Genomic DNA, 13,303 nt, shown 5'->3' with positions numbered 1-13,303 from the left:
TCGTTTCTGTCTTTGTCTCGTTTGAAAGGTTTTAATGCCAGTCATTCATTATGAAAAGTCAATTACAGACTGTATGGTTGATCAGGGGAAGGGGTAAACGAATGCAAAACCGATCACTAATCGTCATTAGAGATAACAAGGTGTAGAGCTGCATGAACACAGCAAGCCAAGCAGCATCAGAGGAGCAGGAAGGCTGACACTTTAGGCCTAGACCCTTCTTCAGAAATGGGGGAGGGGAAGGGCATTCTGAAATAAATAGGGAGACAGGAGGAGGCGGATAGAAGATGGATAGAGGAGAAGATAGTTGGAGAGGAGACAGACAGGTCTAAGAGGTGAGGATGGAGCCAGTAAAGGTGAGTGCAGGTGGGGAGTTGGAGAGGAGATAGGTCAGTCCAGGGAGGACGGACAGGTCAAGGGGGTGGCATGAGGTTAGTAGGTAAAAGATGGGGGTGGGGCTTGAGGTGGGAGGAGGGGATAGGTAGGAGGAAGGGCAGGTTAGGGAGGAGAAGAACTGGGCTGGTTTTGGGATGCAGTGGGGAAGGGGAGATTTTGAAGCTTGTGAAGTCCACATTGATACCATTGGGCTCCAGGGTTCCCAAGAGAAATATGAGTTGCTGTTCCTGCAACCTTCGGGTGGCATCATTGTGGCACTGCAGGAGGCCCAGGATGGACATGTTGTCTAAGGAATGCGAGGGGAGTTGAACTGTTTCGCAACTGGGAGGTGCAGTTCTTTAGTGTGAACGGAGCTTAGGTGTTCTTTAAAGCAGTCCCCAAGCCTCCTCTTGCTTTCCCCAATGCAGAGGAGGCCACAACGAGCACAGCGGATGCAGTATTGGCAGATGTGCAGGTGAACATCTGCTTGATGTGGAAAGTCTTCTTGGGGCCTGGGATGGGGGTGAGGGGGTGATGTAGGGGCAGGTGTAGCACTTCCTGCAGTTGCAGGGAAAAGTGCTGGGTGTGGTGGGGTTGGATGAGAGTAGGAGCAGACAAGGGAGTCACGGAGAGAGTGGTCCCCCTGGAAAGCGGATAAGGGTGGGGATGGAAAATTGTCTTTGGTGGTGTGGTCGGATTGCAGATGGCGGAAGTGTTGGACGATGATGCGTTGGATCTGGAGGTTGGTGGGGTGGTACGTGAGGATGAGGGGGATTCTCTTTTCATTGTTATTGCAGGGAGGGGGTGTGCGGGATGAGTTGTGAGAAATGCGGGAGACACAGTCGAGGGCGTTTTCGACCACTGAGCGGGGGAAGTTGCGGTTCTTTAAAAAAGAGGACATCTGAGATGTATGGGAGTGGAATGCCTCATCCTGGGAGCAGATGCAGCGGAGGTGAAGGAATTGGGATTAGGAGATGACATTTTTGCAGGAAGGTGGGTGGGAGGAGTTGCTAGGTAGCTGTGGGAGTCAGTAGGCTTGAAATGGATATCAGTTTCTAGGTGGTTGCCAGAGATGGAGACAGAAGTCCAGGAAGGAGAAAGAGGTATTAGAGGTGATCCAGGTGAACTTAAGGTTGAGGTGGAAGCTTGTTGGTGAAGTGGATGAATTGTTTGAATTTGGCAGAACACCTACACTTAGTTCGCACCAGACAACTGCACCTCCCAGTTGCGAGCCATTTCAACTCCCCCTCCCATTCCTTAGACGACATGTCCATCCCGGGCCTCCTGCAGGGCCACAATGATGCCACCCAAAGGTTGCAGGAACAGCAACTCATATTCCACTTGGGAACCCTGCAGTCCAATGGTATCAATGTGGACTTCACAAACTTCAAAATCTTCCCTCCCCCTACTGCATCCCAAAACCAGCCCAGCTTGTCCCTGCCTCCCTAACCTGTCCTTCCTCACACCTACCCCCTCCTCCCACCTCAAGCTGCAACCCAATTTCCTACCTACTAACCTCTTTCTGCCCCCTTGAGCTGTCCGTCCTCCCTGGACTGACCTGTCCCCTCCCTAACTCCCCACCAACACTCACCTTTGCTGGCTCCATCCCCACATCTTTGACCTGTCTGTCTCCTCTCCACCTATCTTCTCCTCTATCCATCTTCTATCCGCCTCCCCCTCTCTCCCCATTTATTTCAGAACCCCCTTCCCCTCCTCCATTTCTAGGCCCGAAACGTCAGCCTTCCTGCTCCTCTGATGCCGCTTGGCCAGTTGATGTTCATCCAGCTCTACACCTTGTTATCTCAGATTCCCCAACATCAGCAATTCCGATTGCCTCCACTAATCGTCATTAACCTTCTCTTTTCATGAGCGCTCCAGGCAGAATATACCATACATCAAGACGGGAGGGGGGGAGTGAGAGGAAATAGGGCCAAAACTAGTTGACAATACTTAACACCTCGACAAGAAAAGTGCAAAATGTACAAATGATTGTTTGAAATATTTAAAGTTTTCGGGCTATTTTTGTCTTGAGGACTGCCTGGTGCAAAACATGCGGGTATAGCCCAGTAAACTCTCCTGATGCTCCCCCTTCGAACTCAAGTAGCGAGGGTCCAAAAGTGTAACTGTTTTTTGAGAAGGTTGAATTCACAGACACAGAAGTTGCTGGGACTTCGCTGCGGGGACGGTGCAAAGAGAGAGTGAGAGTGAGAGAGAGAGAGTGTTAGGGTTGCAAGGAGCAGAGAATTGTCAGCCAGCACTCAGCTAGATACAGCCCGGGAGAATGGGAGTGCTGCAGGGTCTGTGGTCGCTGACGGTGGTGCTGTTAATCCTTTGTGTCCCTGCGGAATCTGAGCAGAGAGGTAAGTGCCCAACCAGACAAAAACATCCCTGTGAGCTAACTGCTTGGTCAGCATGTCCGAGCAACAGGGTCAGAAGGTGAGAACAATAACGAGATAAGTGAGGATGAATTGGGGTCAGTGATCACAATCTCCCCCCTAAAGTGTTGACTTTTAAATGCCTGAAGTTCAAATAAAAAATCAAACCGTGTGAAGTTAATGCTGGAGCGTATATGTGCTGCAAGGCTAGTAAAAGTCGAGCGAAGTAGCCCATTTGGATTTAAAGAAACGAAAGCAGTGATTGTTCCTTAGTGATGCAGTTGAACTGCTCCTCTGATGCTGCTTTTCCAGCTCTACACCTTGTTATCTCAGCTGAACTGTGGCTGCAAATGCAGATAGCCAGGAGTCCCAGCTATTTCTGTGTTCTTTATTTCAGCATTCTTAACATTTTTTCTATGATTCTATGATTTGCGGTCTCTTGCTGTCTCGGGAATTGTATGGGGGGGTCGGGGTGGGGGAGCGTGTAGACTTTGCTGAGGGATTGATAATTGAACATTGCTGGCAGCTCTTTTGAGATCTTATCTCCCGGAGAACTGCATTAGGTACACACTTGAGCCATGTGTGACTCTGAGATTTGCATGTGCTGCTGCGTATCTTTGTGTGTGTGTGTGTGTGTGTCTGTTGGGGGTGTGTGTGGACGAGTGACAATAAATGGACAGATTCGCATGCTGACTATCACAAAACACCCACACATCGATTTGACACTCTTGCACTTCTGGACGATAAGTATTGTGAAAGAAAACCTCTTTTCTCCGCTTTCATTGTTCGTCTGTTTGAATTGGCCGGACAGAGTGCGGGAGAAACTCAACAGGTCTGGCAGCGTCTGAGGAGACAGAAACAGAGCTAACGTTTCGAGGCTGGTCCAACTCTGACTGTCAATCTAATTTGTTTAAAAAAAATTGGGGAACTTGTTATTTAAAAAACAAAACCAGCCAGATTGTTTTATTTAAATTTCCCTGGGATAAGGAGGCAAATTAATTGTATATTTTGTAACAAAATATTTTCCAGCACTTGATTATTTCTGTATCTGTGTAAAGGTTTTTTTGTTGTTTTGACATCTGCAGTGATAAGGGAAGGACATTCGGACAAGTTTAGCACGCCGCTACCCCTCCCTCGCTCATTCCCACTGTCTTTCTGCCCAGGGGAACTGAAGACAACTTCATTTACAATCCCGTTACTCCCATGTTTTGTTTTCAACCTAAGGCCAGCATCAAGTTGCAGCGTTAACCTGTATGAGCTTAAAGTTCTCAGGAACCAGTGTATTAGAGCCATTTGACAGCCCTTTACCGGTTCCCGCCGGGCCACGTTATTCCACTGCCTTCCTTCGGGCAATTTTGTGCTGCCATTATAATTGCAACAGGCCAATGCACTGGCTTTCTCAGTACAGACTGGCGAATTGGTTTACTTTTTTTTACCAGAAGGTTTACAGAAGCAGATCAAACTTCCAAAGTTGGCCTTTTCAATTATTGAACAGTATTAGCAGAAACAGGCCTTTTGGCCATCATATCTGTGCTGACTGTGATCTATTGTAGACTGATTCCATCTGCCTGCACATGCTCTACGTCTCTCTGTCACAGTAGGCTATTCCAGGTAAGGATGGTGGTTTCCTTCTCTAAAGGGCAGTAGTGAACCAGATGGGTTCTTCCTGACAATCAGCAATATCATCGATCATCATTAGGCTCTCAATTCCAGATTTTTCTTGAATTCAAATTCCACCATCTGCCGTGGCAGGATTTGAATCCAGGATCTTTCCTGGATTTCCCGACTTAATATATTCATGTTAATAGCGCTTTATCATTGCCTCTGCCCCCATTGCCTCTCCGCACAGTACATTTGTATGGTACCAGCAGAATGGGATTCAAGTGGGACCAGATCCCGAGTGCATGTTTTTGGTCTCAGTTGGCTGATTAGAGATTGTGTAGGCTGATGATGTTCAGCTTTCATAGGTAGTAATCGAAGTTGTTGAGCATGTTTTATATCCTTGATGCTGGTTAAAGTGCTGTGGGATCAGACAGAGTGAGTTGCAACACAGGATTTGGGGAGATATTGACATACTGCAAATATTTATTAGTTATTCAGCAGCCTAGGCTAATGCTCTGGTGTTGAACTATCATTGAGGCGGGGATATAAATTTGAATAAGTTTGGATTGAGAGCTAGTTTATTCGTTGTGAACAGGAAATAATTGGTTTGTTGCAAAAATGCCTCTGTTTTACTAATACCTTTTTGGAAGGAATTGTGTTACCCATACCATGCTTGGCTTACAGGTGACTCCAAAACTATTGCAATGTGGTTAACTCTATCTCTGCAGTGGTTAAGTAAGCTGCTCAGTTCATGATCAATTAGGAATGGGGAACAATTATAACACATACATGCTGGAAGGTGATGGTGGAGTGGGTATGTCAAAGAGTCAGGTTTCTGTTCTGGAGGGGATAGGAACTGCAGATGCTGGAGAATCTGAGATAACAAGGTGTAGAGCTGGATGAACACAGCAGGTCAAGCAGCATCTTAGGAGCAGGAAAGCTGACACCCGAAACGTCAGCTTTCCTGCTTCTGAGATGCTGTTTGGCCTGCTGTGTTCATTCAGCTCCACACCTTGTTATCTTGTGTTCTGGAGGTATTGGGTTCAAATCCCACCATAGTAGCTGGTGAAACTTTAATTCAATTAATACACTCTGGAAAAAGACGGTAATAAAAAAAATCACAGATTATTGCAGAATCTGGTTGGTTCAATAACTCCTTTTAGGGAATAAAATCTGCTGTCCTTACCTGATCTGCCCTGCATCTGATTCTGAAATGACTGAGCAAGCCATTCAGTTCGAGGCCAGTTAGGGGTGGGAATAGTACTCACATCCCACAAAGGCAAATAAATAAAGAAAAATCTACTCAATGAATATTATCTTGCTCTATCAGATATACTGGAACAATGACACATGGTTTTTGGGCATGAATCAAGTAAGTGGGGAAGTAGATTTGCTTCTTAATCCGTGAATAGTTTCTCCCAATCCTTTAGTACTTCCAGCAACTAACTTTTGTTACATTCCTGAGACATCTGGTTTTAATGCAGGTACTTTAAACTTGCTCCTATGACCAACCTTTAAAAAGAAATGCAACAACTCTTTAAATTTTTCTAAATTTGCGGAGTGGAGTGAATAAGTTGCAAGAAGATGATTAAACTGTAGTGAACTATACAGAGATTTCACATGGGCATTCATGGCTGTTTGCATTTATCAAATACTCCTTTTGTCTCAGATTGCTTTTGAGTTATAGATGGATGAGCCAGGGAAAGGATAGAGTCCCGTTAAGAGCAGAGTTGGAGGAGTGGTAGAGCAGAAGAATGTTCCATAGGACCAGAGGGCATAACCTTGGAGTGAGGAGTCACACATTTAAGAGAGAGAAGAGGAAGAATTTCTTCTCTGAGGGTTGCGAATCTGTGGAATTCTTTACCACAGAGGACTATTGAGGCTGAACAAAAACAAATTTGCTGGAAAAACTCAGTAATGTCTGTGAAGGAAAAAACTGAGTTAACGTTTTGGGTCCGGTGACCCTTCCTGAGAACACTTCCAGTTGAGGCTGGATCGTTAAGTAGGTTCGCAACTGAGATAGACAAAGTTTTAATGTGCAACGGAATCAAGGGTTATGAGGAGAAGTCAGGAAAGTGGAGTTGAGGATTATCAAATAAATGGGTAGTTGGATGGTATTGGCAACGAGGAGATATTGGACAAACCTGGTTTGCTTTCACTTGGACATTGAAGGACGAGAGGTGAATTCATAGAAGTTTACAAAATTATGAGAAGCACGAATAGAATGGATAGTCAGAGTCTTCTTCCCAGGGTAGAAATGTCAATTACTCAGGGACATAGGTTTAAAGTAAAGGGGTAAGTTTAAAGGGGATGTGAAAGGGAAGTGTTTTTACACAGAGAGTGCTAAATGCCTGGAATGCACTGCCAGGAGATGTTGTGGAGGTGGATACAATAGCAATGTTTTAAAAGATATCTTGGCAAGCACTGTGTATGAGTCGGCACGGAACAGGGATACGGACAAAGAATTTTTAGTTTAGAAAGGCAATGTGTGTCGGCACAATATTGGTGCGCCAAAGGACCTGTTCCTGTTCTTTGTTCAGATTATTTATGATCGTAAGGAATAGTGGAGCAGACTTATTAGGCTGACCTATATCTGCTGTTACGCCTTAAGGTCAGCAGACCTCTGAAAGCAACAAGGGAGGAAGTTAGCTTAGTTGGTTGGATGGCTAGTTTGTAATGCATAATGAAGCTAACAGTATGGTTTCAATTCCTGTCCCAGCCGCGAAAGTCTATCATTTCAACCTCACCTGAGGTGTGGTGATGTTTGGGTGAAACACTAATTGTTACACTAGTGAGAGAACAGCCCTCAGCTCGGATTGGACAATGGTGACTTCACCTTTAACTTTTGTCCATTTTTACTAAATGAAATTTTAACCACCCATGTGCTCAGCCTATCCTTTGCATAAAAAGGGCCCTCAAAATCTTAGGGATCTCCTTTATCAGTTGGACTGTCAGTGCATTTTTATCATCTGCCTATGTATACTTATCGCCCCAGCAACCTACATACCATTTCACTTTGAACTTTTGATGTATGCTGCCAGGGACAGCAGCCTCTGGCCAGCAGCACAAGCTAATAAACTCGCTTTGAGTTCCATACTTATGTCAAAACTTTAAGAATGTCTGTCTTCCCTTCTGTGGTAGTCAGATTGGTGACTTTTTTGAAAGTGAAAAATCTGAAAGATAGGTTGTGGATTTGAACTCTTAACCTTTTATGATGTGAGTTCTATTTCATGCTCGACAGTCACAATCTTGCTATTGGACATCTGGAAGATTGCTTTCCTCTAAGTCTTCAAAATAAATGATCTGGTCCTAAAAATGAATGGATTTATCCTTGAGCATCGAGTGAGCAATAGCCCCACATTGAAATAATGTCCTAAGTGGAGAATGAAATTGTTTCAAATTCATCAAGTAGTGATTGTCCTTACGACCACATGAAACAACACATTTGATTGGGAGATTTTAAAAAAATCATTGTATTTCCATTTAAAAAAGTAAGAGATTTTAGGAGCTGAATTAAAGTGAAAACTTCAGGCCTGGTGTTCGTGCTCCATTTTACACACTTTTGTTCAGCATCATTCTCCTCATTGCTGTGCAGCTGCTGAGCAAAACTGCAAAACTTTAAGTGAAGAAATGGGTTCAGCGCAATGCGGGTTTCCACAATCTTTTTAAAAAGTCACGTTAAAATCAAATTACTCACTGGTGCTGGCTTGATGCTCCTATTTTAAATGCTCATCTTTTTGTGGTAAGCACATTTCCAGCCATATTAATCAAACCACCCCAAACTTTCCACTTTTTCATGGAACGTTATAAACAGAATTTCTGTGAAGAATGAGGTTTAAAGCATTACCCAATGATGTTGGTTCATTGTATGTCTTAAGATAGGCAAGATAAAGTTGAGTTAGTGTGGAAACCTGTGAGAAAGGAATACTATCCAAAATTGCCATCTGGGCCAGAACCAAATGCATCCCTACAGATCCTTAACGCCCTTATTGTTTTACATCTTGGATTTCAAAATTGTGCAGGACTTAAGGTCCAGTGTTTGGACCTATTGGGTATTCTTTGAATCATTGGATATTCAAGGTCACTGAATCGACAGACAACAGAATAATTGCTGTTTTGTATTGCATGTCGACCAGAGGATCTAAAATGATTCAAGGTTTATGCCAAGCTAGGGGTTTCCGTTAGGATGGTGCATGGCTTTGGTGTGCAACAGGGCAGCATATTGTACAGAGACAGGATTTGGCTTCATATGGTAATCTATAGCCTATTAGGAAAAAAAAAGTCACTTCGTACCAGATTGTTTGATGTTTCCTTCATGCATTGTTTCACTTTTATCTGGCATCTTTAGCTCATAAAACATCCTAAAGTAGGGGCGATGGCCTAGTGGCATCACTAGATTATTAATCCAGCAGACCCAGGTAATAATCTGGGGACCAGGATGTAAATTCCACCATGACAGATAGTGCGATTGAATTAAATTCAACAAAAATATCTGGAATTAAGAAAACATTGTTGATTAGATCATAGAATCCCTACAGTGTGGAAACAGGCCCTTCAGCCCAACAAGTCCACTCCAACCCTCAGACATCCTGCCCTGTTCCACCCCCTTATAACCCACCTAAATCTACACATCCCTGAACATTACGGGCAATTTAGCACCTAACCCGCACATCTTTGGATTGTGGGAGAAAGCCAGAGCACCCAGAGGAAACCCACACAGACACGGGGAGAACGTGCAGACTCTACACAGACAGTCGCCTGAGGGTGAAATCGAGCCCGGGTCCCTGGCGCATGCTACTGAGCCCCTGCATCCTTCTCCCTTCTACACTCCCCCCTGTAAAAACCCCTTCCTGCCAGCAGTTACCTTCGGCCTGGGTCTCTCGAGTCTGGAACTGTGAAGCCTCAATCTCCCCCCTCCATGTCACTGCTGAAGGTAAGAGTCTAGCAGCTGTCCCAGGTGAGAACTCTACCCTCTGAGGTTCTGACGCCATTGGCCTCACCGTTGTCAGATTGGCCTGCGGTTGAGTGGGCCCACCCAAAAGAGGCATCTCTTGCTGGCAGGCAAGACCACCATCTCTCGAGAAGCAGACCCAGTCAAACATTTCGGGTCAATGACTTTTCATTCAGACTGTGGCACGCATGGGACCATGCTGGAATGAAATCCTAGACCTTAGTTTTATATCCATCCAACACAAGCATACATCTACCTTCAGATTTTAACATTTTAATCACAACATATTTTGGCTGCTTTTCTGTTTTCGGGATAATATGTGTTTGGTACATCTCCTTAAAAACTGACTGATCTGTGTCACTTTTGTGCTCAAGGAATGACCTTATTGTAATTTTGTACCTTAACACCTGCGTACGTTCCAAATTTCACATTCACCTCTAGCCCCCGATAATCCCTTACATAACAAAACTGTGTCCACTGCCAACCTAGACATGTTCAATGACACTGCCTCTACTGAAGCAGAGGATTGAATGTTACATTTTGCTTTGGTTTAAGTGTGAATTTCATCAAGGCTTTTGGATGATTTTCTCACTGTATCTTACCAAAAGTGCCTCAACTATTATCTACCCAGACCCTCATGTCAAATCCCAGCCATTTCCAGAACAACTCAGATATCCCTGAATTCACAGTGGTCCTGGAAATATTGGATACGTTGTTAGTCAGACTTCACGATTTAGAAGAGTCTGGAACAGTTCCTTTAGATTAGTGAGTAGGCTAATGTTACCCCACTGATATGGGTAGCGAGGTAAATGTGGGAATCCATTGTAAAATATTTAAAAGCAAAGAACTTGGAAAACAGTGACAAGATCAGAGAAAGTCAATGTGAATTCAAAAAGAGAAATCATGCATTTCAAATCTACTGAAGTTTTTCAAGGATGTAACCATTAGAATCGATAAGGGGGAGCCAGTAAATGTAGTTTGAGTGGACTGCCAGAAGCTTTCAATAAGATCACATTAGAGTCTTGGCATGTAAAACTAAAGCTTGTGGGATTGGCAGCAATGTATTGACATGGATGGAGAACTGGTTGGTCGACAGAAAACAAAGAGTAGGAATAAATGGTTATTTTTAAGAGTGGACACCGTAAGGACTGCAAATGCTGGAAGCCAGAGGTACGAGGCTGGAAAAGTGCATCAGGGTAGCAGGAAGGTCAACATTTTGGGCCGAAACCCTTCTTCAAGACTGGGGAGGGGGAGGGGAACCATTAAATAAATAGAGGGACGGGAGTGGGGGCTCGGGGAAGGGCTGTATAGATAGTGATAAGTGGATGCAGGTAGTGGGTTATCATGATTTGTCTGTGGGTAGGGTGGAGTGGATAGGTGAGTAGGAAGATGGACAGGTTAGGTCAGATCACGGAGATGAGGAGGAGGGAGAGGACTGGACATGGGACAAGCCTGGGGGTGGAGGGATTTTGAAACCATTGTGCAGTAAGCTCCCAAGGAAAAATATCAGTTGTTGTTCCTCCAGTTTAATTGACTAAAGATGCCCTCAACTGCATTATCTCCATTTCCCACACTTCTGCCTTCTAAATCCCTCCCTCACCAACAATAAGGATATAGTCCCCTGAATCCTCATAAACCACCCCATCAACCTCCAACATTTCCGCCACCTACATTCAGACCCCACCACCAAAAAGATATTTTTCTCCCTACCCCTGTCTGCTTTCTTCAAGGACCGTCCATTCCGTGACTCCCTCATCAGCTCCACTCCCCGCCAGCCCCTCCACCACACCCGGTACCGTTCCCTGCAACTGCAGGAGGTGCTACACCTGCCCCCACACTTCTCACCTCCATCCAAGGCCCCCAGCAATCCTTCCAGATCTAGCAGAGATGCACCTGCACTTCATCCAACCTGATGTATTGTATCCATTGCTCACGATGTGGTCTCCTCTATATCAGGGAGACCAAACGCAGACTCAGGGACTGGTTTGCAGAGCATCTACATTCTGCATGCATGAACCAACCTGACCTTCCAGTTACCATCCATTTTAATTCCCCCTCCTATTCCCATGATAACATGCCCATCCTTGAACTCCTCCATTTTCAGAGTGATACCAAGCGTGAACAGGAGGAACAACACCTCATATTTCACCTTGAGAGCTTGAAGCCCAATGGCCTCAACATTGACTTCACCAACTTCAACATCCTTCCACCCCCAGCCTTATCCCATGTCCAGCCCGCTCCCTCTTCCTTACCTCCCTGACCTGACTGAAACTGTCCTTCTTTCTAATCACCTATCCGTTCCAGCCTTCCCACTGACCAATCACAATAATCCCCTATCTACACCCACCTATCACCATCTGTCCTGCCCTTTCCCCAGCCCGCAACACCTCTTTCTCTATTTATTTCTCGGTACCCCTTCCCAGTCTGATGAAGGGTTCTGGCCCCAAACGTTGACTTTTCTGTTCCTCTGATGAGGCCTGACCTGTTGTGCTTTTCCAGCCTCACACCTAAGGACTTTCAGAGATTTTCAGAGCAGTATCCAATGACCAGTGGATCAGTGTTTGGACCTAACTATCTGCATGACATATATGAATGATTTTGTTGAGGGAACTAAATACATTAGCTCCACATTTAAAGATGGGGGTGAGAGGCTGAACTGGGAGGAAGATGCAGAGATGCTTCAGTGCATTTTGGACAAATGAGGTGAATGGGTAGTGCATGGCAGATGAAGTATTATATGGATAAATATGAGATTAAATACTTTGCGAGCGAAAACAGGAAGGCAGATTATTATCTGAATGACGAAAGATTGGGAATGGAGTGATGCAATGAGATTTGCGTGTCCTCCTACACCAGTCACTGAAAGTAAGCAAGGTAATAAAATGTGAGGCTGGATGAGCACAGCAGGCCAAGCAGCATCTCAGGATCACAAAAGCTGACGTTTCGGGCCTAGACCCTTTAAGCATGCAGGTGTAGCGGGTGGCGAAGAGGGCAAATGGTATGTTGCTCTTCACAGTGAGAAGATTTGAGAACAGGAGCAGGGATATCTTGCTGTAATTGTTCAGGGTCTGGGTCAGACCACGGAAGGAATATTATGTACAAAAACAGAAGTTGCTAGAAAAGCTCAGCAGTTCTGGCAGCATCTGTGAAGAAGTCCTCTGCCACAGAAAATGACTGCTATCAAAACATGGAATGTTTGAAGAAAGAGTGAAACATTGATTTTGAGGCTAAAATACCAAAGGGCATGGGAGAACATGGAAACAGGATATTGAACTGAATGATCAGTTATGATCATGTTCAAAGGTGGTGCAGGCTCAGAGGGCTGAATGATCTACATCTGCGCCTATTTTCGATAGTTCTGTATATCTGAACCTGAGCTTTAGTGTGTATGTGAATGTGTGTATTGCTGTGCAGGTGTGGGAGTGTGTATGTGAATGTGTGCATCAGTGTGCAGGTGTGGGAGTGTGTATGTGAATGTGAGCATCAGTGTGTATGTGTGGGAGTGTGTATGTGAATGTGTGTATTGCTGTGCAGGTGTGGGAGTGTGTATGTCAATGTGAGCATCAGTGTGCACATGTGTGAGTGTGTATGTGAATGTGTGCATCAGTGTGCACGTGTGGGAGTGCGTACATGAATGTGTGCATCAGTGTGCATGTGTCAGAGTGTGTATGTGAATGAGTGCTTCAGTGTGCTCGTGTCAGAGTGCGTATGTGAATGAGGGCATTACCGTGTGTGTGTGGGAGTGTGAATGTGAGCATCAGTGTGTATGTGTGGAAATGTGTATGTGAATGTGTGCATCAGTGTGTATCGGTGAATGTGAACATCAGTGTGTAGGTGAATGTGAGCATTACTGTGCACGTGTGAGAGTGTGTATATGAATGTGTGCATCAGTGTGTATCTGTGGGAGTGTGTGAATGTGAGCATCAGTGAGTATGTGTGGCAGTGTGTATGTGAATGTGTGCATCAGTGTGCACGTGTGGGAGTGTGCATGTGAATGTGTGCA

At 44.9% G+C, this 13,303-nt stretch overlaps 1 protein-coding gene across 1 annotated transcript in view; it reads left to right on the top strand.

Moving 5' to 3' along the window:
* The first annotated feature begins 2,516 nt into the window (after positions 1-2,516).
* Positions 2,517-13,303, top strand: part of lama1 (laminin, alpha 1) — a 286,034-nt gene continuing 275,247 nt past the window's right edge. The window contains exon 1 of the mRNA XM_048529540.2: positions 2,517-2,732. Coding sequence (XP_048385497.1) covers positions 2,654-2,732 — 79 coding nt within the window. The 5' untranslated portion in view covers positions 2,517-2,653. The remainder of the gene's footprint in view (positions 2,733-13,303) is intronic.

Source organism: Stegostoma tigrinum, chromosome 5 (assembly GCF_030684315.1).
Source record: "Stegostoma tigrinum isolate sSteTig4 chromosome 5, sSteTig4.hap1, whole genome shotgun sequence".
NCBI lineage: Eukaryota > Metazoa > Chordata > Chondrichthyes > Orectolobiformes > Stegostomatidae > Stegostoma > Stegostoma tigrinum.
The sequence above is the reverse complement of the archived record's forward strand: the minus strand, read 5'-3'. Positions and strand labels throughout refer to the sequence as shown.